The sequence below is a fragment of the Amblyomma mixtum genome, chromosome 5 (assembly GCF_055824585.1).
Source record: "Amblyomma mixtum isolate Tamu chromosome 5, ASM5582458v1, whole genome shotgun sequence".
Lineage (NCBI taxonomy): Eukaryota > Metazoa > Arthropoda > Arachnida > Ixodida > Ixodidae > Amblyomma > Amblyomma mixtum.
This window is the reverse complement of record NC_143016.1, coordinates 85,915,693-85,942,904: the sequence shown is the minus strand read 5'-3', so window position 1 is coordinate 85,942,904 and position 27,212 is coordinate 85,915,693. Positions and strand designations below refer to the sequence as shown.

The 27,212-nt window shown below is 50.6% G+C and overlaps 1 protein-coding gene across 2 annotated transcripts in view; it reads left to right on the top strand.

The window, feature by feature from the left end:
- The window catches only part of tup (LIM1_Isl and LIM2_Isl domain-containing protein tup), a 169,946-nt gene that overhangs the window by 77,138 nt on the left and 65,596 nt on the right, over positions 1-27,212 (top strand). For both annotated transcript variants that reach the window (XM_089545389.1, XM_089545388.1), the window contains one exon: positions 21,686-22,098. In XM_089545389.1, the coding sequence (XP_089401515.1) occupies positions 21,686-22,098 (413 nt within the window). The remainder of the gene's footprint in view (positions 1-21,685; positions 22,099-27,212) is intronic.

Sequence of the window (27,212 nt, the reverse complement as noted above, 5' to 3'; positions counted from 1 at the left end):
GCGTGCAGGGAAGCGTTTTTCTTTTTTTTGTTTTTCAGAAGGTGGCCAGAAACTTCGCTGACTGTGCGACGACATGCTCGAATAACTGCGCATACGTTCATGCATTCGCCAGCTTGCACATACGACACAAGCGAACCAAAAGTAAAGAAAAACCCGCTTCTCGCGTCAGAGGAAAGGTCCCCACTAAGAGCTGGGGTGTCAAGCCAGCAGAGGAAGTGCGGAAATCTGCGCGGAAGTGCAGAAAAACTCTGTCCTCGCGCATTTCCCCCATCGCGGCGTAATCCTGCGGGAGGCAATTAACCTAATGGCGGGGCGGGGAGCCGCCGGGCCAACGGAGGAGCCGATTCGACCGAGACGCGCTGCTAAAGACGGAGGTCGCCCCGAGGAAGGGGAATTAATTGCTCGCCCGGCCCTCCTCCCTGCACGCGCGCTCGAGCCGCGGCTTGGGGCGTCTACACTACACGACGACGGCGCTCTTGCGACGTGAGTGTACCCGGCCTGTGTTACGGCCAACGGAGTGGCTGCACCCCGTCTTTCACATCGAAGACTTTCGCCCGCCTGTTGCCCAAGGCCAAGAGCGAAAGGAAAGCGGCCCGGTGTTGTGAAATACAAATTTTCGCTGTGGCTTAGCTTGGTTAAGCCCGGTAATTGCGAAAGCAATATCCGTACCTACGCCATGGTTATACAATCCAATCCAATCCAATCCAATGTGATCTAATGTAATGTAATGTAATGTAATGTAATGTAATGTAATGTAATTTAATCTAAATTAATCTAATCTAATCCAATCCAGTCCAATCCAGTCCAATCCAATCCAATCGAATCCAATCGAATCCAATCTAATGCAATCAGGGTCAAATGAAAGTCAATGGTGGTCACCGCCGCGGCACGGCAAAGGCGGAAAGTGCAAGTAGTATTGCTTTTGCAATAATATCTGGGCAGCCTTGGTGGAACAAACTAACACCCGTCTGAAGCTGTGATGATGATCACGATGGTGGTGTCCTCTGGCTTAATGCATTCCGGTTCTGAGCATCTTCCTTCTTTTCACTCTTTATTCGCGCTTTTTCCTCGTCACCGCGCAATCTGGGCTCCATGCCAGCCCATTTTTCTAGTTAGAAGAAAGGAGAAGCGACGCGCAATTAAACAGGATTGTCAGCGCAGCTCGTTTAGATAAGCTTAGAGTTGGTTGCCTTGGCTGAATCGGTGCCTATGGCATTGTGCCCCACAGCACGCGCATAATCGCGCTTGGCACATAAGAATGCGGCAGCAGCAGCCACGGCTTCGCAAATCACTGCATCGCAAATGCAGAGTGTGCCTAGAATTCGGCGCTGGTACAAGAAATCTGGGCAGAGAAGACTAATCCTGTGGAGCTTTGGCGTTGTGACGTTTCTCTATGTCTCACGGAGCTTCTTACACCGTGATGCGTGGGCGTGGGCAAAACGGACGACTGTTGATGAGTCATGCCAGCTGCACCTCAGGTGCACGCTAGGTAAGTCGATAGAACAGCCCCGAATCTTCGCTGCATCGTTTACCGACGCTACGCTTGTTCATAACCTGCACGAACAAGTGTCGAGCTTTGGACGAATAGTTTGACTGGCTTTCAACGTTAGCACGGATATTACGCTCTCTGTTTCGTTGTGCAGGCCAACAGATTATTCAGTCTCCGTTGTGAACGGAGGTTCTGGTCACTTTTAATGGTCTACAGCGGTGCTAACGTTTCTATTTCTGCTGACGTGTGTTCTTTTCGAAACCATATGTATTTACACTGCGCACCACAAGGACCGCAGGGTAAGAGTAAGTGGAGATTTCGTATGGGTCGCGATTGGATACCTAGTGATTCATTTTGTTTGTTAATGGCGAGTCAGTCAAGAAAAATCTGCTTGGCCAGGCATTACTTTAGGTTATGAGGCATACAATCTGTAGAGATCATTGACGAGTTCGAATTCCGCAACCACCGGTCATAATGTTAGCTCTCACGTCTTGCGCCGCTCCTCATAAACGCAGACAGCTCAACATGCTAGAAGTCATGTGCATTAGCAGCCAGTTCTCGTCCGTCCAAGTTTTGTCAATGCGATATCGACGTTGGCAGTTATTCACATCTTCGCTCGGCGATTCTCCTGAGTGATCCTAATTCACGAACGCTGCATCACTGTGACATTAGGGGGAGGGGTGGGGCGTTGAATAAAATCTAATGGCCGACACACGACACAGACATATGGTCCACGTCAGACTGCACAGACGTGCTCTTGGCAAACAATTTCGCGAATGCACACAAGGAGATGCAGCTGGCCATGTAGGCTCTTGAGCAGTCAGCGTGAAGGAAGGCCAGATTTACGGAAGGGGGGTATCCCTCCGGGTGTATTCCAAGCGAGAAGTTAGTTTTACATAGGAAAAGCACGCTAACACATTTTTTTTTTTTTTTAAAGAGACAGCACCGCCCCTGGAGTAAAGTCTGTAATGTCACCCGAAAAATTCATCCAGAGTTCGCGCGAAAATGAAGTGCCCGAAAATGCCTGAAGTTTGTCCGAAATTGAAATAGCCACGAGAATGTGGATTGGCAAAAAGAAAAAAGAAAAAAAGGGAAATTTCTGATTAGAAAGCGGAGCGACACACACTCTTCGCAATGGGGGCAGTGTCGAATCACCCCGCGCTTCGTTCGTGATAAGCATTCTTACGAGTGGCTCAAAATAGATGTATTAAAATCTGGCACTGCGGAACGGACAGATTATCACAGCGTGTCCATTTCGCAATGCCAGATTCTACTACCTCTACTTTCACCGCCTCGTCAAAATGTGCATTGATTGGGGGGTCAATCGCTACAGCTGCTCCAGTCTCTTGAACGTGCTCGAGCCCGAGTCTTTTCCGAACGCAGCCGGCACATTACAGACCGGCCTGTGGCACCCAGTCAGCTATGCCGGAAGGCCGCGGGCGCAAAAGGGGTGAGGAGGTGTGAAGAGAGAGAAAAACGACGAAGAGCGCGCTGCCGCTTATGCTGTTCGCTTATTTCACCGAACCGAGGGAGGGTATTTTTCTGGCCGTTCTCTTCCGCGCTCCCAGCGCTGGCGTCGGCGGAGCGGCGCGCTTACCTGATTAAGAATGGCCGCATTCATTATTCACGCGGCCGCTTGCAAGAGCGTTCCAACAATCTCATTGCGGCATTGCCAAGCCTTCCGGCTCGCGCGCTCGCCTACCTTTTGTTCTTGGTTCGTCCGTGCTTGCACGGACGCGTTCTCAGAGCGCGTGTAACGGCTGCATGCGCAGGGGTGAGCGCGGAGCGATGTTTAACACGTTCATATGCGATATAGGCGTGCAATTCTTATGCAAGAGATAAGGGGTTTGGCTGTTGTCTCCTCTTCCGGTGTATGTGCGTCTGTAGATGTGTGGGCGCCAGCGTGCGAGCAGTGGTGTGGGGAAACATGTTGGTTGCTTTTCTTAAAAAGGAGTCCTCTGCCCGTGCCGTTTTGTAGGCTTCTTCCGAGAGAAAGACATAGTTGTGACTGTCTTGCGGTGACGCGCTATCCCGGAGTCGGAAATAATTATGGAACTGAGAACTTAAAATCTAACAGGCATTTTTATTCGAAAATGTGAAACTGTTATAAAAAAAAAAAGTTATGTTCTTGCACAACTCACTGCAAAAATAAGATGAAAGCCTATTTTTGCAAAGCTATAATTTTTTTGCTTTCTCTTCAATTTGAGCCGTCTTTGTCGGCTGTTTATTTGGCTTTGTTGTGATGAACGAAGCGTGTTCTGCTTCAGATATCTTCAGTTGTATAGAAATGCGCCTCAAGTACTTGGGCTTTCTTGTCCTGAATTATATGGTCCCACTCCATAGAGAGGTATGGCCTTCGTTAGTTATTGTATATGGTTATATTCTTCTTTCGCCGTACCACCTTATGTTTCAAAGGAAATAATTAAAAGATAATTTCACGTCGGAGGCCGAATGCTGCAACCAGAAAGCGATAAGCTGCTTCTTGGATTTTCACATTTTCCCGCGACTGCGCGAGCCACCGCTGGCATTGAAAAGCTGAAACGTTTCACGCCGGTTAGCGCTGGATAGAGAACGTGCCAAAGGACAATCTTGGCGGGAACGTCTGGACGAGTTGCGACAGGCTTCACTGTTTTGGAACGCATAATTGTGAAGAGTTTACAGCTTCCTGTTTAATTCTTAGGAAAAAGACAAGTGCGCAAGTTGACCTGAGCAAACCTGCTAGTTAAACAGGCTGCATCTTGGGTACGCTACGACATAGCTTGTCCTCTTACGACAGCATTCGAAGGATTGACGGTAGATGTTTGGCATATAGCTGCGAATGACTTTACAGGTTCTGTCATTTGAAAAGTGCGGGAAAGCGAAGCATGCATTGAGGCGTTCTGAACCATGGTCTGTTGCGGGGGGACCTCACGTGCACAACTCAAGCCAATAGCGTCGACAGATTCTCCACCTTGATAGGCGCCATCGCCAAAGCTTCGGCGGAAGCCACTGGAGTCTTGGAATCTCTCCTCCTTGACCGATCTTTTTGTAACTGCTAGCGTGACATTGCAGGGGGTGGCACATGAACGGGAATAACCATGCAGGGCGTAAACGGATTAACCACGGCGTCATGAAATTCGATCGACGCCATTGGCTGGAAAGCCTCCTTCGAGGGGCATCTGCCGCTTCTTTCTTGAGTTGTATCCGACTATAACTGGGTCTTTTAACAGGAACACGAACCTGATGCGCAGGAACGGAATGTTAAGCATAGGGTAAGCAGATATCAATTACAAAGGGTTCAAACTTCGCTACTGCGATAAGTTTCATGACTACATCAGCCCCTCTTTCAAAACACCTTTCAAATCTCACACAAACTCTTTGGATGTGCACTTTCAGCTGGGCCAGCGACTATGTATTCACGCTGTGAATGCGTCACAATTCAGGGGTCTCGCTTATGAGCAGGCGATTAGTGGCGAGCAACCCGTGTACTTATGTGCAATCACGCTTGCGAAACAGAAGCCTTGTGGCAAGAACGAGGTTCCGCGCAGTCTGCAGCAGCAGCAGCCACGCATTCTAGACAGATGATGGAACGTTGGACACGCAGATTCTGAACGCTCCCAGAGACGCGGTTCACGTTTGTCCCGCCTCAGTGTCATCGTTGCCAAGTGCTTCTCAGAAACGAGCCTAACAAGGGGAGAGAGAGAGAGATAGGTAAAAATCTAAAAAAAAAAGAAAGATGTGGTCAAAATTGGAAGGTAGTTGTAAAAGTTTGGCCTGAGGACACAGAACTCACCTTCTTCGGGTCTCCTGTAGCAGTCAGCGAGGGCCCCGTATTATACGACGGTGGTTAAAACAAAGAGAGGGCAGATAAGGCGGTAGTCATAGCTGGAGTAGCAACGGCAGCAACAAACAACAACGTCCACTGAACAAAATAAACAAATAGTGGCCGAAAGTGCAAAGTGGCCGCCAAATGGCGACGGGGACGACCCATCCTTGGTGGCGAGCGTGGCGCCAGCTCGCGACCTCAGGTGGCGTCCGGCGGCGCCGTTCGGCCCTGCGGCCCAGACCGGTGGCGGCGGGCCCGGTGCCTTTGAAGTGGCCCCTCCGCGGGGCCGCCCCACGATAAGCTCCTCTCGCGCCTATCCTGCCTCGCCTGTTCCGTGCAGTGCACCGCCAAGAAGGCGTCAGCTCCGGCCCCTCCGTTCGGAATGGATGGCGCTTGCAAGCGCTGTATCACTGCGCCGCCTCGCGCCCTCGTTCTTTCTTCTTTTTTTTTCGTCATTCGTATATCTTCTCCCCCCCACCTCCCCCCACCCCCTTTTTTTTCTTCCTTTTTCCCTCACATCTAAAAGGAGCTGAGTAGAAAGGTGTCCCTCAAGTCTGCGCATATCAGCTGGCGCGCAGTCCGGATTACTCGGCGTTTGTTTAGCCTGTTCTTGTTGAGGGTGGTGCATAGTTGATTGAGACGTCATAGTGGGTGTATCTTAGGATCTTCACCTTTACGTATCCTTGATCACTCGCACCCACTCGTTGTGCTTTTCCGTACTACTGGCCTTCTTATTTTCTCAAGCTGTCTCCTCTGCTTCCCTTCGTTATATTTATTGACGGTGCCGTCGGCGTTCCGGATAATAAACGCATGGGGCGTCGGGATGTGAAATTACTTTCATCGCACGCACCTACCAGACCGGGCTTCTCCGGGTGCCAACCAGTCTCGTGCGGCACTGCAGCGAACCGCCCCTCGGGCTAAATTCGTCGCCGTCGTATACCTCGGCTTCTTTTCGCCGCCGTCTCTCGCCATCTATCAGTTCGTGCCCCGCTCCGTACAGCCATTCTCTCTAGCTCCGAACTTCGCCTATCGCGCACGCGCACACTTATACATTTCCTCTCTTCGTCAGGCGAAGATGTCTGCGTTCCTTAGCTAGTCAAGCGCGGGCGGCGTAGACAGGGGCGTGCACTATCGCGCCGCACGTTCTGTGCGCAGATGCTGCTGCTAAATGGACGACGACTGACTGCATGCACGTGCGATACCGAGCTGTACACGTGCATTGCACCGCCTCACTAGGACGAACGATTGTCTAAGAGGCGGGACGAGGGGTGTGGGAGGGGTGTAGATTTTCTCGAGCTGTAGTTTGCGATACGATTGCCGTAAACGTCGCATACTTAACCGCGACGAAAAGTGCACTTAGCGGTAAACGAGATAGCGAGAAACGCGACACCGAATTCTGATAGGGTGGGACAAGATATCTAGATGTTCGAGGAGGGAAACAAAACGTGACTCCCGTAATTACCCTGTTTTACCAGACCGCGGTGCGGGCTTGTCAGTGCTGGCTGGCACTCGAATGCCGTCGGGCGTGCGGGCGGGCCCGATACGTGGATGGTAGCTTCCACTCCGTGGAAATCAAAGCTGGAAACAAGCCGTCCTGAAAGGATTTGAGGCGTCGCTGAAAGGTTCTCCCTATAAAAGCGAGTGTCTTCTGTTCCTCTTCCCCACGTCAATAAAACTGTTATCGCCGGCGGCTGGCTCCTTGGAACCTGAACTGTACCTAAGCTTGAAGTTTTAGTCCCCGAAAATAGGCGCTTCCAACCGTATTTTCGGCGTCAACGGGCCAAAATCAGGCACCAGATGTTCTCCTAAAAATACGACTTGATTTCAAGCTGACACGTTCGTGAACCAGCTCCGCGTCCGAAATAACAATACGTTTGTTTGTAATGTGAGAAATTGCGGTGCTATAGCTGTACAAGGCAGCCCTTTCGTAATCATATACACCGTCCTCCCACACGGATGCGCAAATCTAACAGAAAAAGTAAATCGGGGGCACAGTATATATAGTAGCTGGTGTACTGTAAACGGGCGTGCCTTACTCGACTTGGCGTTCGTGTTAGGGTACTCTAAACTGAGCGCATAATCAAGCAGACACTTTTAATAGCCACAGTTTTCGGCTTCGTGCAGTGCACGAAGCGAAATGCAGAGAAAAAGGCGGGAAAGAACGAATGAAACGCTTGAAAAATGTGAAATGACCAGTGGAATATAAGACCAGTGGTGTGTCCAGTGAGTGATATATAACCGACATGAACAGAAGCTTTGAATACATTTCAAGAAGTGTATTCTAGGCTAAACACAGATTTAGGTCATTTGTGACGGCTTACAGACGTAACAGTCTCTAGCAGCAAATTGGGATATATATACGGTGCCAAAAGCATTCAGACGCAGGCTAAAGCAATTGCGGCGTTAGTGCGTGATCTCCAATGCTCTTAAGGCGTATAAGCTTTGTACATTGCCAATGCTTTTGAGGCGTATAAGCTTTGTATATTGCCAATGCTTTTAAGGCGTATAAGCTTTGTATATTGCATAAAACAAAATAGCAGAAGCATAGTCTTCATTTCGATTCGATTACTTGAGCGACAACTCACGGGCGTTTCTCAAAGTTCGCATACTGATTCTAACGAAACTTTAAATGCATGTTTCAACCTCTATGTCTTTACCGTTTAGACAAATGAATCGATCATGCGGCTGTTTGTTTCTGTTAGGTCAGTTTTAATTTTGGCCATTTTTGTGATCTCTAAAAATCTTGAAGGTTCCCGTTATTATCATGAGCGTCACTAAATATTATCGAACCCGAAAAGCTTAATTTTGAACACTTCGAGCACTTTTTCTGTAAGAAGTATAAAGCAGGGCCTAATTATTGCTCTGGTTTAACTATTGCTATGAATAGCCCATATCAGGACATATAAATATAAGCAAAATTGCGGAGTTGCACATGATTTGTTCTACCGCCTTCCGCAATTTTGTACGATTTGAATCTCTTGAAGAACAACTCCTGCAGAGAGTTAACTGCAGATGCGTGTAACAAGAGGTTAACGAGAAAACTGCTCCAAATAGCTATAGACCCGGGTTCCACTTGTGCAGATTGGAATATCTGGTTCTAGCGTCCTGAATTGGGTGCATTTTTTTTATAACCATAGAGCGAACGATTTTGCACATCACGAAAATTAGGATCACCGTGATTTTGACATGAGTACGGATGTCTCGCGTAGTGTTTTCTGTGAGGGGTTTATCATTTTTACATGAAATGCTATCTCTTTTTTCCTTTAACTCACTGCGCTCTATTTAGCGAAGACGACAGAACCGGTTCGGAGCGGCAAAATCTGGTTTTGTGGACTGCTGGCTCTGACACGATGCTACGTTCCTAAAAGTGACAGCTCGTAACACAACCGGAAACTGACCTACTAAAGCCGCAGCATTTTCCGGCAAGCAGTATACTTTCGATTACTTTCGTACACCAAGTGCGCCTGTTCGTTTTGCAGCGCGCCGCCTGCAATTATCTTACCAAGTCCAGGTCCGAAACTTATATCTCCATGCTGTCATACGTCACAGCGACGTAGGCGTCTCTAGACTTGAAATACCCAGTCGCATAACCATGCAGCCAGAGAGAAGTTGGATTCCACAAGTCACTCTGGTCTAATCTCTCCGGCCACTGCGCCGCTCCCGCGGGGTCTTTCGCACGTCTAAAGACGAAGCGCGGCGCGATCGTGTCAGGTGCGGTGGCAGCGGCGGCTACCGGAGACCAGAAAAGCTCACCGCGGCGTGCCCATGCGCGCAGCCGGTATAATGACGTCGTAAAGAAAGCCGAACGACCGGGCGGCGCCACTGGCGGCTCCGTGGGCGAGCAGCAGTGTGCACCAACGGGCAATCGGGTTCGCTACGATCTCTTGGAGCGGCCGTACGCACGTTGACACACCGTGAGTGACGACACAGTGTCTTTCGCGAACGCAGCGACTGAGCGCGGAGTGCAGCTGACGGCTGTGACAGTGACACGTACGCGCCTGTTGATGAAATAGCGTGCTGTCCAGGGTGGCATTAAAGGGCATGTGGATGGAGGAGTGCATGAACTCGGGTGTGTACGTAACGAAGTCACGTGACTATCGTTTGCTTAGGAATTGGGCATCTATGAGCAAGGCGGAAGGGTGTGATGCAATTAACGCTCGCTCTTCGCCCCGTGGGTGAATGAGGTGCGGGAGTGTTTCGCTTGGACATATGAAGGACGTTCTCGGTAACGGAAGAAAGCTTGATAAACGCGTACCTAATCCGGCAGTCCTCGCGCACTGCTCTATAGACATTCGTGCAGAAGGTTAACCGTACGAAGAAAATTGTACGTTCAGCGATTTAACGAACCGAAGTAACACATGCGCTATGAAGGACACCGTGATGGAGGAGTCCTGATTAATTTAGACCACCTGCGGTTGTGTAACGTGCGCAGACGTGGCACAGCACGCGGGCGTTTTTGTGTTTCGGCTACGTAGAAATGCCGTCGCCGCTGCCGGGAACGAACCCGCGAACTCGGAATCGGCAACCCAATCTTTCAAAGCCACTGAAAAGAAAAGCGTTTTCTAAAGCTTAACTGTAAGTGTTCAACGATTGTTCAAAAGAGTACGCTTCTCCTAGGTTGATTCGATAACAGTTAAGTTTTGCTGTGCGTGAAATGCCAGCATACATTGAGGAATAAATAATACGCAGAAAGAGAGCGTCAAAATAGCTCAGGAACCACACAGGAGTCTTCCCCACCTGTGGGGAAATTTTTAGACCTTATAGTTGAGTCTTTTTCGCCAGGCTTGAATGTAAAGGTTGCCTTTGGGTACAAGACTCGTCTAAACTACGTTTTCAAACGATAGAAAACCAGGTAAAAACAGTTCCGACCCTCCACGAAACAAATCCAGCCAGCACAGCCTCAACGCGTTGCGTACTTTCGCGAGACTCCTTCTCCATTGGAGACCAGGCTTGCCCAACCTGGCGACGAGCACGGCCTGCGATGTTTCTCGGGAGCGGTCGCGCAGTCTGGCCGCTGGGCGCGTGTTTCGGAGACGCGCACGCATGCAAACGCGGGAGTGCGTGCGTGTGTTTGAGTCTCCCCGGCTTCCGCAGTAAAACAAACAGGCGGGCCGATAACTCTTAAATAGGAGAACAAACGGCCCGCTCGATGGAGAACGGAAGCGAGAGGGCGAGCTAGGGCTGAGGGCGCGCACGCGCTTGGTAAATATTGGCTTTCGCACGGTCTGACGTCACCGTGACCCACCCTCCCTCGGGCCGCTGTAGCATGGGTGACTCGCGAGAAAGAACTGAAAAGGCAAAATGAATGGCGAATGAAGAGGCCGATAAACCGGGGTAAAAACCAGGAGCGAAGAGCCGTTCAAAACAAGCTGTGCACACAGGAAGAATCTGAGGTTGCTATAAGAGGGAGAGGCACCGCCTAATTATCGAACGCGGTAGCAATCGGAACAATTATCTTCAGTAGGCGGTGGAAAGAAACAACTGCCTTCGAACGAACGGTGGGGTGCAGCTAAGTGATGCGCAGAACTCGAATAACTCTGTGACAAACGTTGGGAATTGAGAAGCACTGGAGCTGTATGCGAATGGTGAATACATTAAGCAAAGCGCTCGCTTCGGAGCGCGCCGTGTGCCGAAGAGTTGAAGAAATGGATGGGAACGGTCAATGCTTATGAGGTCGGTTGTTTGACGACGCTTCGTTTGTTCAGGGCCGACGCGCAGTGTCGGCCGCCCATGATAAACGTTGTCAAATGATAGATGGTCATTTCTTTAGTGCTTGCGAGACTCGGGCAGTTTCATCCTGGAAGTGGAGATGTATTTTCATTTGAGGAAGGTTCACCCATCTCATTTGTTATTTACTGCGTGGACTGAGTCTGGAGGTCCATGGGCGATTTTTTTTTCGAGCTTCTTTTTTCCGCCCCGTGCTTTAATTTCTCTTTAACAATGAACACATGCTTTGTGCCATATTTGGAGGTAAGCAGAGCAGAGAATGGAAGATACAATGCATGTCACGTTTATGCGAGAGCTCATATATATATATATATATATATATATATATATATATATATATATATATATATATATATATATACACACACACACGTTGTTATTCAGATATACCTAGTTATTAGAAACAAATTCCGCGCGCACTCACACACAGTAAAGACACACCCACAAGGGCAGATACTGAAAAAAAAAGGCGATATAGACTCGACCAATGAAGTCAGTTACTCTGAAAATTTATGCTGCTTAAACATGGAAACAACGTTTGAAAAATATCCAATAAATGCAACTTACGTCACCTTCTAACGCTGCTTGCACTATGCCGGGTGCAAAAGATACCAACTTATCGCGCATTGGGCATCACAAAACTTTCGCCTGCCCATCTGGACCGGAGGAGAAGGTGTTGGCGTGCTCGCCGTATTCCTAGCGTGCATATCTTAAGCGCTAGTGCGCTCATATCAGGGACATTCTGGGCGCTGCCATGTGACCGAGTGAGGACTATGGAGGAACGTATGGAAAGCATGCACAGCAGACAGAGAAATGCGGATAGACGGAAAGAATAAAAAAACACGAATATGTTATTCTGCAGCCAGGCCAGTTCCAGCGCCAGCTGGCACGGCTGCCGCCGCTGCTACTGCGAGCTTCGGGCAGCATCCGCACACTCGCCGACCGCCTACGCCCACGTATTCACCGCGACTAACGTGGCGTTAATGCCTACGCATTGGGCTTCGAAATACAGAAAACGTCTCTTCTTTCTTTCTCTTTCTTTCTTTTTCTTGCTCGCGAAGGCACGTGATCAGAAAGCTGTGACAGCAGCGAGAGCTATAGCTTCCCTGGGCTGTCGACGGAGGATTGAGTTACATAGTCGAAGAAATAGAAGAGAGGGCGAGCAAAAGGAAGAAAAAATAAAGACTGAGAGGTAAACAGCCGACCCGCGGATCCAAATGGAGCGGCGGCGAATGGATGTGTACACAAGCAGTCATCCGACGTGGCGGAAGCCGCTTTGACGTGAGGACGGCGGCGTGGGGTTTGGGTTCATCACTTTACGCTATCTTAAGGCGGCACAATGCGCCCCCGCGGAGTCCAGCATTGTGCCTGCGTCGTGTCGGCGAGTGCAAGACACGCGGTACAGCACCGGGGCGCCATTCTTCACCGTGCCCCCTTCACTCCCTCGCCTAGTCTGCTTCATTTTTATTTTTCGTTCAGAGGCGAAGTTTGTGAGAAGCCAGAGCAGTAGCAGACTATAGGTATAGCAGACAGCACACGCTCCCGTGATCGCCCGAAAGTCGAGCTCGCTAATGCGGCGTTTAGAGAAAAAGGAGGACCTCTCCTTCAGTCGGGGTTCGTCGCCGCCGCTCGGCGAGCTTCAGGTCTGAGCCGGAGAGGGAAGCGGAGAAGGGAGCTGCTGGGGAAAAGAGGCAGCGCAGAGGCCGAGGAGGAGCTTTTGGGGAGGAGCGGCGGCGGTGCGAGCAGACAGCCTGCCGGGACGAGAGGGACAAGCCAGGCAGAAGCAGCCGCTCTGGATCGCTTACAGTTCTCGCGCCCTCTTCCCATTCTTTGCACAGCGCCGTGGAGCCGCCGCCGGCGTTCGCTCCCGTCTCCCCCTCCCCCCCTCGGCTCTTTTTAAACCGAGCGCGCCCCATTCAGCCGCTGTCCATGCAGAAAAGCTCTTCGCGAGCAGAGCGCGCGGGGACCTTTCCCGAAGCGCGACGCCGGCAGTTTTTATCTTTAGTTTTTCGATGTCCGCTCCGACTGTACACGGCGGCGCCGACGCCCGGCGCAATTTACTTTATTACTTCGCGGCGTGCTTTCTTTCCTGCCAGACATCTCGTGGCGTTTATCTGTCTCCCCCTCTTCCCACTTCTCCGCATTTCTTTTTATGCTCTCGACTCGCTCGCCGCTCAATTCCTCTTTTCTTTTTTTGCTCTGAAGATGGCGTCGCTATAGGGAGCGAGGAGTCAGTAGGGATCTCTCCGGCTCCTCGCGTTCCCTTTTCGGTATCGTTTTCGAGGCTCACTCCCACATACATACGCGGTCGCAATTCGTCCGTCCATGCGTGCGTACGCGCACGTGACGAGACTGACGCTGCTGTCTGTTTGTCCGTATGGTTGAATCCCTCTCGATAGGACAGCTAACCCTGTGAGAGAAAAAGACTGAAGAACCGGCTGCTCTGCATGACGGGCCAGGGAAGCCAGGGAAGCCGACTGGCTCTCCCCATTGGGGAACAGCAGGGACGATCGTGTGAGCGAGGGATGGCGAGGGAAAGAACGGCGCGCGCCTGCCGCCGTGCAAAGAAGCCGTCCCTGTAGCCCTGGCTTCGGCGGAGCTCGTGAGAATGTCATCAGGTGAATAAACAGGCGCTGTTTGGTCGGAGATCGCGTTACGGGGCACCCGTGGACAGCCGCCGTCGGAGCAGCGCGGGGCTTTTTTTTCCCGGCTTTGTGTCCCACCTTTCTCCCGTCCGGCCGCGGCTCATCCCCAACCTCGCCGCTCTTATTTATAGGCTGTCGATGGCTCGTTTTTGCACGCCTTAACTGACATGGGGCTCGGATGACGCTGCATCAATGCCGTCTCGCTCTGCCTAGCTTACGAGAGTGAACGGAGCTGTGCGTTTGGGAAGTGGCGGGGGTGCAGTGAATTAGAATAGCCCGCTTCAGGAGGCTATTGAAGCGATTTGACAAACAGAACAGACTCGGTGTTAAGTTCAGTCCCTAATGGCATGGGAAACAGTTTGATTTATAACCATTTTTTTTTTAGCTGATGAAAGAGGTGAACTGATTTCACAGCCGCAAGCGTTTTTTACTGTCCCCACTGCCGACAGGAAGCGACGAACGGAAGGAAGACTTCGATGAGAAGTTGGCTTGCGCAGAAACGTCGTAGTCGTAGAAACATTCGCCCTGGTCCAGAGATAGAACCCGGGACCACCACCAGTCCGGGGCGGTCGCTATAGGCCAGCTAAGTCAAGTGCCGCCGCGGTGGCTCAGTGGTTATGGCACTCGGCTGCTAACCCGAAAGACGCGGGTTCGATACCGGCCGCGGCGGTCGAATTTCGATGGAGGCGAAATCCCAAAGGCCCGTGTACTGTGCGATGCCAGTGCACGTTAAAGAACCCCAGGTGGTCGAAATTTCCGGAGCCCTTCACTACAGCATCCCTTATAGCCTGAGTCGCTTTGGAACGTTAAACCCCCATAAACCAGCCAACTAAGCTAACCAAAGCGGCCAGCAGATGACAGGGCGAGGCGGAATCGATCAACAACTCAAAATGAGCCAGATGTGTTGAGGAGAATCCCGAAGGTGGACTACATTTGAAATCCACCCAAGCGCTGCCACATGACAATTTTCTGAGCATGTATCCCTGTGTTGTGCAGCCGCTGCTTCCCATTCACGTTGCAAAAAAAAAAAAGCGCAGTTTTTTCTGTTAACACAGTATTACCGAAGAAGAGATAATGCAAAATAAAACGACAAAAGAAACGCACGCACAGAAAGAAGGAAAACAGTCGTTTGGTCAGTGCTGGGCAGAACGTTTGGCACTGCGCGATATCTTCGTTGTACCTGCACAGTTTACAGGGCAGGAATTAAATGGCTTTTTTCACTTCTCATGGCCTCACTCTTCCCGACCGGTATTGCTTTTAAGCAGTATACTGCGTAAGGCTGTCGAACACTCCTGAGCCTATCATGGGGCATCACCGGCACGTACTTTGGTTCGTATTTCGTCATGTGCCCTATGTTGTTGCCTTCTTGATTTTTGTGACAACTGCGCTTGCTGAATATCCACGGGGGCCTTCATTTGATCCGCGGCGTCGTCGTTTTATATATCCATGATTCGAAGCACCTGTGAACAGAAATTTAGACGGATGTTGATATGCCCGAGGTGGTTTAAAATTAATCCGAAGCCCTAGGAGGTGTCCATTTAGCTCTTACGTAGGGTTTGGACTGCTCGGTTTCAATTCCTTGAAAATTCGGTGGACTTTTTTAGGCGTTTATTTCAGAGCACTGTTTTAGGTTTTTTTTTCGACGAATGTTATTTCCCATACAGATCGATTGCCGTCTTTTTTCGGTGATAATAATGTCGTATTCACGTGTGGTAAAAATTCAGTAATTAACTCACAAATGGTTGTTAATTACCAGAAAAGCGCTTATGGCCGCGCTTGAAGAAGACGGACAATATAAGAAAAAAAAAACTAATGGAAGGTAAACGAAAACCGCTGAACACAAATGCAAGTGGATGTTAATTTGTAAAAGTTGTTTTGCCATGTTATCTGCGTTGTATCGCTACCTCGATTGAGAGGGAGCGGCATCAAGGGGCGGTATGCTGACGACAGTGATGGAACTGCCGCTTAAACGTCGCGGTGGCGAGAACATCACACTTTTTCGTGCCGCTTATGCATGTTTCGAGTGTCCTCGCATGCAGTGTAAACACCTTCCCTAACCAAGTAACTGAAGCGGACGATGACAAGGAACTGCGCTGAGCTAGCAGACGACGCATGGCAACGAGGTACACTCTAAGCATAAAGGAGTAAAAAAGGCAGTAAGCTGTCCTATAGCGCCATAGAGTTTCTTACTATTACCTAGAGGGAAAGCTGGCAACCCGTCTATGGGAGTTTGCATGGAGACCCCTCGAGACCACTTCAGCCACCATGGGCGCTCAAAGCATCATGGGGCGGTGAGCTACCTACTGCAGAAGCACAACTTTTGGCCAAAAAATAATGCAAAAATAAAGCTGTTCGATAACTACGAATGTCCTAACATTCAATATCTTGTCTGTAAATTGCAAGAAACGAGCAGAAAAGCACGTAAATGCAAAGTTTGCCCAAAATAAGAGATGGCTAGCTTTCCTATTGGCCAAGTAATGAACACTAAAAAAAATAATATTTCGTAATTAACAGGCGCATTTTTAGAAGTAAATATGTTTTAAAAAATATTGTTGTTTAGATACATTAAGAGGTTTTTAATAGCATTTCATAAAAGTGAAACCTTTTATTGGCGTCGTCTGTCTTTTCGTTTTCACTACTATGACTTTTACACACTGCGTTCGCGCGAAAGTCGTCTGCGCACACACGAACAGCGTTTTCGGAAAGAAACGTCTCAGTAGTGCCACTCCGTGTTCCCGAAAAAGTACGACTGTGCCGCAACAAGTAGCTCACCGCCCCATGATGCTTTGAGCGTCCATGGTGGCTGAAGTGCAGCGCCGCCAGCTTTCCCTCTAGGTAATAGTAAGAAACTCTGTCTAGCGCACTACCTTTTATAAAAGAGAGTGCGCTACAGGACAACTTACTCCCTTTTCACTCCCTTATAGGTGTATTCGTGTTCAGAGTGTAGAGCCTCCCAACCTCCAAAGGCGTGCAAGGTAACGAGGAGGTCCTCAAAATGTCCAACTGCTTAATTCTTCTCTCCCCCTATCCTTTCTACCTCTCCTTTCACCTCTCTCATTTCATCCCTCCAGTCTGCCTGCTGTCTCTTTATTTCCGCTGCCCCAGCTCAGGTGCTTGCCGTAGCGATGGCAGATGTCGGGGCTAGCAAAAAATATTTTCTTTCCTTTATTATTATTTTTAAAAAGGCCACTACTACTGCTACTTAATTTAACGGTACACAATCTCACCACGCCCATGGCTCCTACACTTCGTTAACCTTCACCTCTGACTGAGCCTAAGTCCTACTCGATAGCCAGCTGGCTGCGACGCGTGTGTCAATACTACTCACCTTTTCCGGTTAAAACCGAAATTCGAAAATTGAATTCGGCGTACTTTTATCGTTTTTTTTTCGATGTAAACAGAAAAATTCATACGCCGTGGACCATGAGGCGCCCCTAATATCTCACAACGTTACTCTGGTACGCAAAAATTCAGTTAATCAGTGCAGGTTCCCAAAGCTCATACTCAGCGGAATGCATGTCTGGGTGGCCATCCAGACCTGATGCTTTTCGTGGGCGATTCTTGCCTACCCGTCTGTCAACGGCTGCCTCAAGTGCAGCGAGCTCTAACAGACTGCAACAGCTCTTCTTCCAGTGGTGTTATGCACGCTGCGTTACTATTAATTGGTTATGAGGAAAGGAAATGCGTGTATACGCGTGCGAAGGGTTCTTCATTAGATGAAGCCAATTTCACAGACAATTTCAATTTCACACGGGCGTCCTTTGCGTTTCTCCTCAATGCAAATGCAATCCGCGCGCCGACGCCAGGATTCGATCCCGCAACCTCACCTTGCGTTCAACAGCCGCGCGGGTAACATAGTGTATGAGACTCCATTTAATTCCTTCACGCACGGCCGGTAACTAGTGGGAGAATGAATACTTTTTGAGGCTCTTGCAAGTGAAGAAGAGGGGGAAGGCTTCTCCGCGTTACTGTATGACTACATCGTTCCATTCACATGTCTTCCTAATTACTCGACGAAAGGAAAGGTAGGTCGAGCAGAGGCGAGTTTGCGTGGGGCGTAGTTAGCTACCTGAACCAGAATGCGCTACGAGGCGCAGTTACGATCTCCACGCATGCAGATAGTGCACGCACACCCGAACTGGCGCGCACGCGATGAAGCCATAAATAAAGCTGAGCTAGAACAACACCTACACACGGGACGACGCAAGCAAGGCGGAGGATTGCGTGGCGGAGAAGTCTAACGCAGCGGCGTCGTGCTTACTTGCCCGTGGCGGCTGCGGCGGCCGCATGCAACGTTCGTGAGCGGCCGACGCCGCCACCCAGTACGTCTATGTACACACGCGCGTACAGATACGCACGCGCGCAGGCAGAATGAAGAGGGCTCGCCGAAGCGCATGCGAATCGCGCACCGGCGGGCAAGCTCGCCTCGGAGGCGCGTGACTCGGTCACGCCCAAGCGCCGTCGGGACTCCCAGAGCTGGACGTTGTAGTACGGCGCGGCAAACGTGAGCGCTCGCGTCCCGCCGACGCTGGCGCCGGCGCGCTGGTCAGCGGCGCGCGACCGCCGGGCACGTGCCTGCGAAATGGCCCGCTGAGCACGGCGCGTTATGTGCGTATAGACCCCGGCTTTGCACCGACGCCGGTGGCGCTACTGCTTTCCTTTTTCGCGCTGTTCTGTTAGTTTTTCTTTTGTTGTTGTTTTATTTTCGAGTCCGTTCCTTCAATTTCCCGGGCTGGGAGCGATCGAAGCGGAACCCAAAAGACGCGATTGGTTTTCGCATGCGAACGCGGGCGGCGGCGTTCAGTCGCGTCGCACGTGCCTGTCTGGGATGGCCTGGGGTTCTTAGCTGGCCCGCCGATTGTATGCGCGCCGAGTGAGTGCGCGGGAGAACGGTATAGGCGCGTATGGTTTGTTTACGTATCGTTTCCTAGGGTTTTTTCTTTTTTTTTTTCCTGTGCACAGGCAATCAAGAGAAAGGAAGGGACGCCGTGTGTTTCGTCGCGAACAGCGCTTTCGGCCTATGTATGGCGCACCAGGATGGACGTCTTTACCAAGTGTACCATTCTACTGACCCTTACGATTGCCTGCCCTGAAAATAAACAAGAAGTAGTCGCAAGAAGTGGCATGCTTAGCGGCTTCTGTGCTGCAGGTCCGTGCCCTTGCTCAGAAACATTTATAGTCGAGCTCATTCACCATAGTGACTGGTGCGACAAGAGCACCACCCCCTTGAACATAAAAAAAAAAAAACAGTGCCGAAGACACGCAGTCCGCGAAGGCCGTCACATCTATCGCTCGCAAAGGGTACGAATTAGAGTAACGCATTGGGCATATTAAGTCATAATAACGTTAAAGTAGTTTTCGTAAAAGCTCCCAAAATCACATGATCATTTCTTGTGCCATGTACTGGAACACTTACGGCAACCTTAAAGCCCGAAATTTCCGTACAGGGTGAAAACCCTCGTCTTAACTGCGGCTCCGAACCTTTCTTAGTTTCAAGGGTGCTGCTATAGTGCAGGATCACAAGGATTAACAACGTAACTGGTGACGTGGGCACGTTTCATCAAGGCTGCACTAGATTCACTCGAATTTTGAACGTCGTTGGTCGTTGATGCAAGTGATTAGAAAGTAATGAAACCAACGTGGGAAATTACTACGAAACGCTCTTTTCTGGTGGACATTCTGCACATTCTGTCAAGGTGCTTTCTGCTTCACGGGCCTTCCTCAAATTACGCCTATTCCCTCTTCTATATATTCTAGACACGAGTACGCCTATATGGGAGTAAATACGAGAGTAAGCTGCCCGCAGCGCACTCCCTTGTTAGGCCTTTCTGTTTAGAGTGTGCAAAGTGAAAACAGCAGAAAGAAACCGTTTTCTCACTGGAACGGAGAGCGCTGATGAGACTATTAAGCGGAATCATGAAGAAGACCACTTCTCGGAGTTCCGTCTGCTGGATGCTTGACCCCAGGCATTTCAGGCCAGAACTATTTCTTCACGATCGCGAGCTCTGTAATACCGTTACACCTGCCTCTGCTGTTTCGCGCAGCGCGTCACACTGACCGATGTCATGAGTGACGAGAGTCACAGCTGTCTACAACCAAGCCGAGGTAGCAAGAAAGACGGACACTACCTTGCAAACAAGACGCACTATGACATCGTCCAGTATATATGATGCATCCATTTAATTTAAAAACAGCGCGAAAAGGACGCAGGGAGAAAGAGGACACTCGAGCGCTCCACGAATAAGTGCAGGCGCGAATCGTTTTGCAGGAGCTGCGTACATATAGCAAATTCAAAGACGGGCCATGTATGGTGCTGGCCTCACTTTTGGACAGATCTCTTGCAACTTGACTCGCAGCAGTCGGCGAATCGAACGTACTGCCGAGTTCTAGCCGGGCAACGCGCAACTTCGCTCGCAGCTTTCACTGCTTTACCTGCAGTCACCTTCAGCCACTTTGCTCCTTCAAGCTTGGCTGTGCTCTCTGTTTTCCTGCCTGCTTTCGCTACGTTATGCGCTTCTGTGCCCACTCGCCAGCTTCTCTTTAGCCTTAGTAATTCGTAACCATATGCCTCCCTGGTTGCCTTCTCATCTTTGTGTGCGGCTTCGTGAGGCAGCTACTGCCGACGTAGTCGAGCCCTCTGCTGCTCTGAAACCAAGCCAGAGTAGCTTTCCCTACCTAGAAGATCCTTCCTAGCACAGAAGAACATGAGGACGATGATGAAAAACATGCCTGACCTTGCACTTGGTGTCAGTGCTCTCGCTCGGCAACTAACATCGCACTCGAAGTGGTGTTCCCTGCCGTACCTGCGCCGATGGAGTCGTTCTCGGTTAGCGCCGCGTATGGTGAATACCAACTGCGCGTGTCGGCACGGCCGAACGGTGTGGAGCGTCGGAAGCGATGCTGCATGCTCGTTTCGTGCCAGTTCGAACCCCATTCGGAGCTTTAGGAGAGATTGTTACTTCTTTTTTTCTGCGGGATACCATCCGGACCGAAAATTCGCCTTTGCAAGCCACTGGCTCCGGTGTCAGTTTCGCCCTGTTTTCGCCAGACTTTCCACCGAGACTGCCGAGAATGGGAGCGAGAAGTAATACATATGCTTAACGGTTTGCATGCGCGCGCTTCGTTCACTGTTTTGCCGAGACAGCGACGAAGGAGCGAAATAAAACGGTCTGGTGTGAGTGTCTACAGTTTGCGAGACCCGCAAGCCCAGTACAGAGCGTGCCCACTGCGCCATCAATGGCACTGACACGACCAACCACACGTCTCAGCGTGCCGAAGCCTTCAAAACCCGTCAGTGCCATGGCATTTGTGGCATGATGGAGAAAAAACCGACAGGTCGATATGCTACAGCAGCGAAGTTCAGTGATGATGTTCCCTGTTACATGCATAGCTCTTTTTTTTTCGTTGTGTGGAAGAGGGGTTTTCTGATGATGAGAATAGTGATGCTTTTGTTTTAATGGCGCATGGGCAGCGTGGCGAAAGACCGGCATTACACAAGCTTCTTTCGACTCTTCACGAGGTAGAGTCAGTGACGCATTTTCCCAATCGTTTTATGCAAAAGAAGCCAGATGGATACACGAGAACACTGAGGCTCAATCCCCGCACCTGGTAGAGGATTCATTTCTTTTGCTTTTGGACCAAAAAATTGCAACGCTAAACTCGTTCCAGGTAATTTCAAAGTGTCTGTTACCCGTTACAGGTTGGTTCAATGGGTGGACTTTAATAAAACGCCATACGCTGTACATTCTGCGTCAGCCTTGTGTAGCAGCGCACTGTCCTCAAATGAAAACAACACCTTGCCACCGATGGGAGGTTCTTGATCCCACGTTTGCGCAGTATAGAGCCGCATATGTGCACACCTACAAACCAAGTGGATCTGGTCACTTTACCTAAATATCATGGGCTGCTGCGGCACACAAAAGGGTGTCGCAGGATGTGTACTGGTACCGACTTGCGAACGCGCGACTGGCACGTGTATAGGCGAGTGCCCCACCGTATGTATGGTGTCTTCTCTCGCAGCGAACGCGGAGCCCGTGCCCGTGGGCGGCGGTGGCGGCGGCGGCCCCGGTGCCGGCCCCCGGTCCGGTGGCGGCGGCGGCCAGGCGGGCGGAGGGCCGCCCGCCCAGCCCCGGGGCCACCCGCAGGGCAAGCAGCAGCAGCAAGCGCAGCACGGCGGCGGCGGCTCGGACGGGGGTCAGCAGGCGTCCCAACAGCACAAGCCGACTCGGGTGCGGACGGTGCTGAACGAGAAGCAGCTGCACACGCTGCGCACTTGCTACGCGGCCAACCCGAGGCCGGACGCGCTCATGAAGGAGCAGCTGGTCGAGATGACGGGCCTGTCGCCGCGCGTCATCAGGGTCTGGTTCCAGAACAAGCGCTGCAAGGACAAGAAGAAGAGCCTCCTCATGAAGCAGATGCAGCAGCACGAAAAGGTGTGTGCTCTCCTCCTCTCTCTCTCTCTCTCTCTCTCTCTCCATCCCCTATAGGTGCGGATCAATCAGTGCGTGTGCGCTTGCCATCAGTGTGTGCCCTGCATGCCAGCTACGGGAAGTCACATTTTCCGCGTGCTTTAAACCATTTGATCAACCTCGGAAAGCGATCTCGAAAGCAGGCCCACTACATACGTGGAAGAAGTATCGAAGTACGAGATGTGCTCCTGTGTTTCTACATGTCGCGCTTTGAGTTTTTCCTTGTAAACTGGTCAAAAAGCCTGCGCTTCGATCGTGATAGACAACGCTTTTGCGAGTTAAGGCCGCCGGCGCCATCGCCCGTGACACTGACGTTGGCCATTGTCCAGATGTCCGCCAGGTCACCTATAGTTACCGTATATGAAGGATGGCAGTAGTCCGTTGCGTTTTATTCTGTGGTGCTTAATGGATTATTGCCTTCTACTGCGTTGCCCTAACGCAGGGACCGTCACAAACACGCTCATCTTGAGGCCTGCCAGCAGCGCTGCATGAGAGCACTACGTTTGCTAGCACGTAAAACCATTTCGCTCTACTCAGCTAGTAAGGCTACAAAGTCTGTCGAGAACGGTGAAAGTACATACGATGGTGCCAGACTGCCAGCGCGTGAAACCGCTCTTGTTTTCATGCTTTGCGCGCGCTATAGCAGCTCCCGGCTGTTGCCGAGATCCACGGGACATATATTCAGGCGAGCAACGCCAGCGACGGCGACAGCTGGCTTGCGAGATAACGACGGCGCAAGACGAGCTTGTTAAAAAAACTGGACGTGTACGACGTTACGCCCGAACGCGCCTGCGCATACGATCTGCCACCGCCCGTCGTTCTCGGAAGAGTGCAATGCGCAGCATCATGGGCGCGCCCGCGCTTACATGCACGCACCGACGCGCAGAGGTAACAAGGATTGCGCACCTCCGAATGCTATCGCTGCTCAGCATCTGTGCGCGCATCACGGCCGCTATGGATAACGGGCTGTCCCGCTGTCAGTGGAGCAGAACGCGGCATATGCTACAGGCTTTACTGGACACCGCGGTTGTGTACGTGCCAGTGGGAAAAAGTGGAATAAAAATCTACACCCTTCAACTATGGGGTGTGATTTTGAACTAAGCGTGGAAGCCTCATCCTTCGCCATACTATTGAAAAAAGCTCTATGATACAATAACCGCATACAGGTTTTCTTTACACATGTGATACAATTATCATTCAGATATCATAGATATGTCACTCAGTCTTTCAAAGTCATGCATTTGTGGTACATGTGTTTTATAGTGTCAAAAAAATTGTGTGACATTTGTATGACAAAGGCTCTACGAAGTTATTGCATCATGCAACTTTTTTCACTAGGGCAGGCTTATGCTAAAAAGAAAAAAAAAATACACTAATCCATAAGCTTTACTTTTATTTTTCAAACGCCACCTGCTTCGTCAAATGCTGTCTCAGTCTTAAATTTGCGTGACTAGCTATGAAAAATCAATGAAGATTTCTACATCGAGGATTTTCAGCATCAGTGCGTCTTGCATTGTACGAGTTACACGTCGCTGCCTTACCGTAATGGTAATACTTCTTGGTATAGCACCAGCCTTTTCTTGACACCGACTGTGCGTGTGACGTCATGCTTCATGTAGCAACTTCAATACTCCCACTAGCGCGATCACTTGCCGCAGCATACAAGGCTCGAAACAGGGCCACATATTCCTTGCTTGCGACACACTACTCTCTCCTTTTAGCGACGGAACAAACTTGTGAAAAGAGCAGACGCTTCATACGAACATAGTTTCGGATTCGAAAGGAAGAAAAAGTGACCGCGGCCAAAATCCAAGAGCCCGATCCCGTAGCTCGTATGATGACGGCAGGAATAGATGTGCCGCTGAACCGTCGCTGAAGCCATAACGGGACACTTTTTCGTGACGCCTGTGCATGGTTTCTGTTGCAAAAGTTATCAGCTTCCTTGCATGCTGTCAGAAAATTCCTCAACCAAGAAATGCTATGATAAAGGTGATGATTGTCTGTGTGCAGATTGGGTTACACTGGCAGGCGAAGTCTGACGGTGTACATTAGAACCTCTCAATCTGCACCCACTATTTTGCCTATAGTAGCAGAAAAATGCTTCAAAACAGACAACTAAGCTAGTTAATCCAACGCCCAGGCGTTCTCACCGCGCTCCTGGCTTGTATTGTGATTCGTACTCAATAGCCAGCATGGTATGGCGTGCTGAAAGATACTTACCTTTATCCGTCGAAAACGATTTAAAAAAATAATTTGGCTTTTTTTTTCTGGTTCAAACCCAAAACTCCGATTTCTAACTAAGTGCTCAGCCCAAGAGACAAGGCACTCGGCTCACAAGCAACAGCATACAGACTAAACGATATTCACCATTTCACGCAAGCGGTGGGTCAAAATCGCTCGTCTGGCGTATGAACGAATGAAGCAAAAAAAAAAAGGAGGCTATACCTCTTATTGGAACTGCGACTTCTGCCTTTTCTATTAAGGTTCCGTGCGATTGGTCACTCTGCGCTCTTTTTCTTTCTTTTATCTCTCCTCTCCTTCTGGGCTTCCAAAAGACGCGAATGCATGAAACCAATTACAGCCTTCACGCGTGCCTTGCGTGACGCTGTGCGCGTGGGGAGCCATCCCGTCGTCCCGTGAAGCTCCCCTCTACCTTCCCGCGCTCCCCATCTACCGGGCCACGCTCAGGTGCGGCGCGAAGGGCTCGCGGCCGGTGGTGTGTCCTCTCTCTTATTTATGGACCTCTTTCTACGCGCATGCGCTCTCGGCCCGCCGTTCTCTGCGCGCCGCCTCCCTCGAAGCGTTCCCAACGAGGGCGCAAAAGATGAGGCATCGCCGCATCCTTTCCCATTTCCCACCCGTCGCTTCTCTTGCTCTTTTTCTCGCTGACTTGTTCCGCGAGTGTATTTCTTTTTCCCTAACGGGAGCTGGCGTCCTCACTTCGCATCGCTAGTTTGGTGCAGCACTGTTAGGGCGTTTTTAGCAGAAACTCCCGACATTAACTTCACCAGTAGCATACTAGGGCTAGGTTTTGTAGTGGGATACTTTTCGTTCCATGTTCATGCGGCTGTAATAATTTTCTTGACGGAGGAAAAAATAATAAAGTTAGGGACATGCTCGAGATACGTTTCGGTGTCACTTACGAACACGCTATAAGCGCTGTAATGCTCGTTTCTCTGCCACAACTGCAAATAATCAATGGTCTGCGTGGTTGGTTACGACACTGTGGCATCCCTGAACACGCATATTCATGTGCCAGAGAGGCTAAACGTTATATATGTAAAAAAATATGGTGTGCTGGCGCTCTCGAGATCCGGCCGCGGTAGAATTGAAATTGGAAGAAAAAGCGTGTGGATTACTAAATCCTCACAGCAACACAGCATCACTATAGCGCTCATACCGGAAAGCTCACCTACCTCACTCGTCGTTAAAAGCCTACGCTGTATAGTATACGTATATGGTGAGGTATATGAGTTTACACAGCACACCTAGATGTGCTGGATGGTGGATTCAGGTTATGCATGATACCCTGGTGAGGTTAAAGAACAGGAAAAGGAAAGAGAGGAAGAATTAGAAGATGAAGAAGAAGACAGAGTCGATACACATTCGTGGGCTTTTTTGGGCAGTCGATGTGAATGATTTGTGCAGCAAGAGCACCCAGAGCTTAGCGTGTGTATATCTTCATTTTGTGCCCTTCACTTCCCTTGCCTTCTTTCTTTTTTTTTTTTTACTCTCTCTGTTGCTGCTGCAGTGGTCTGTAAGTCTGTAAACACTCTTCCGCTGTAACGCCTTATTCAGCCGAAAATGGAAGTTGAAAAAACGGGGGGGGGGGGGGGGGGGGGGGACGGCGGTACACGCGACTCTGTGAACTCGTCTCCATGGACTCTACGGCGGTTCGCACGGAACTTACGTACGCTCGGGCGAGTACGCGGTGCTCCGCTGTGCACGCAATTATCCGCGCACACGTGCGCGGCGCAACGGGGACGTCGACGTCGGCGGCGACGAGCCTCCGACGCGCGCGTGCGCCCGCGCAGATGAGCCGCCGACTTGACCGGGGCGGCGCGTGGCGGCAGCTGATGAGCCCGAGCGGTGCGCGTCTATCCCGCCCCGCAAATTACGGTCGCGGTTTCGGGCGCGGCCCTAAATATAAATAAATGAGCGACGCGTCGGCCGCGCCACCGCCATTCACTGAGCCGCCTTCTTTCCTTCCTTCCTCGCTCTCTTGCTTGCCTGCCTAACACCGTTCACCGCTTTTCCTTCTGTCTATCTTTTTCGTGTCTCTATTTTTTCTTTCCGTTCCGCGTCTCACCGTCGCGCACATGGCAAGCAGTCTCGCGTCGTGGCGAGCGCGGTCGCGCTCTGTGTTTAGGGAGCACAGCGATGAGTTCAGTGAAACGAGGAAAAAGAAGCAAAGTGAAGTGCGAAGGCGTGTCACGCGACGCCGGAGGGTTGCGGGGAATAAATAGGCGCAGCCGCTGTTTCTTTTTGTTTGTTTCGCGCTGAGAAGATGCTCTGTTCCACGAACGTAGGCCGGTGTAACTGCTTTATTCGCGACGAGAATTGAAGGAGAGTCTGGAAGCTTTAGAAGCGCGCAGAGTTGCTGGTTCCTTCTTCCTTTTTTTTTCCTTTTTCGTTTTCTTCCTGGGTAGCGGGTAAGATCGGTCTCAGAGAGTTAACCATGTTGAACGATGCAACAGCCCTGCTTACCAGCCGGTAGATGCGTTCGCCTCACGCCATGACGCCCTTTGAAAGTCGTATGGGCTTACTTTTGCTTAACCTCTTCCCAAGCCGGTGGCGCAGCGAATCGTCCATTTCCTAGGACGTATAGTGTGCGCCCACAACGGCCGTGTGATGTTAACGACTGCGAGCCGCATCCTCTTTCTTCTTGCATACCTTTCATCTGGTCACTATTATGCAGTGACGACGTTCTAACGCCAAGCTGACAAAGGAGCACGAGCCCTTCACCGCGAAGCGTCCCTCATACAACTGTAACACCAAAGTTTTCTCGGAAGAAGTTCAAGCTTCGGACGGCGCTGGAAAAACTCACGACAGCGACGCCCGACGCCACAGTGTGCTCC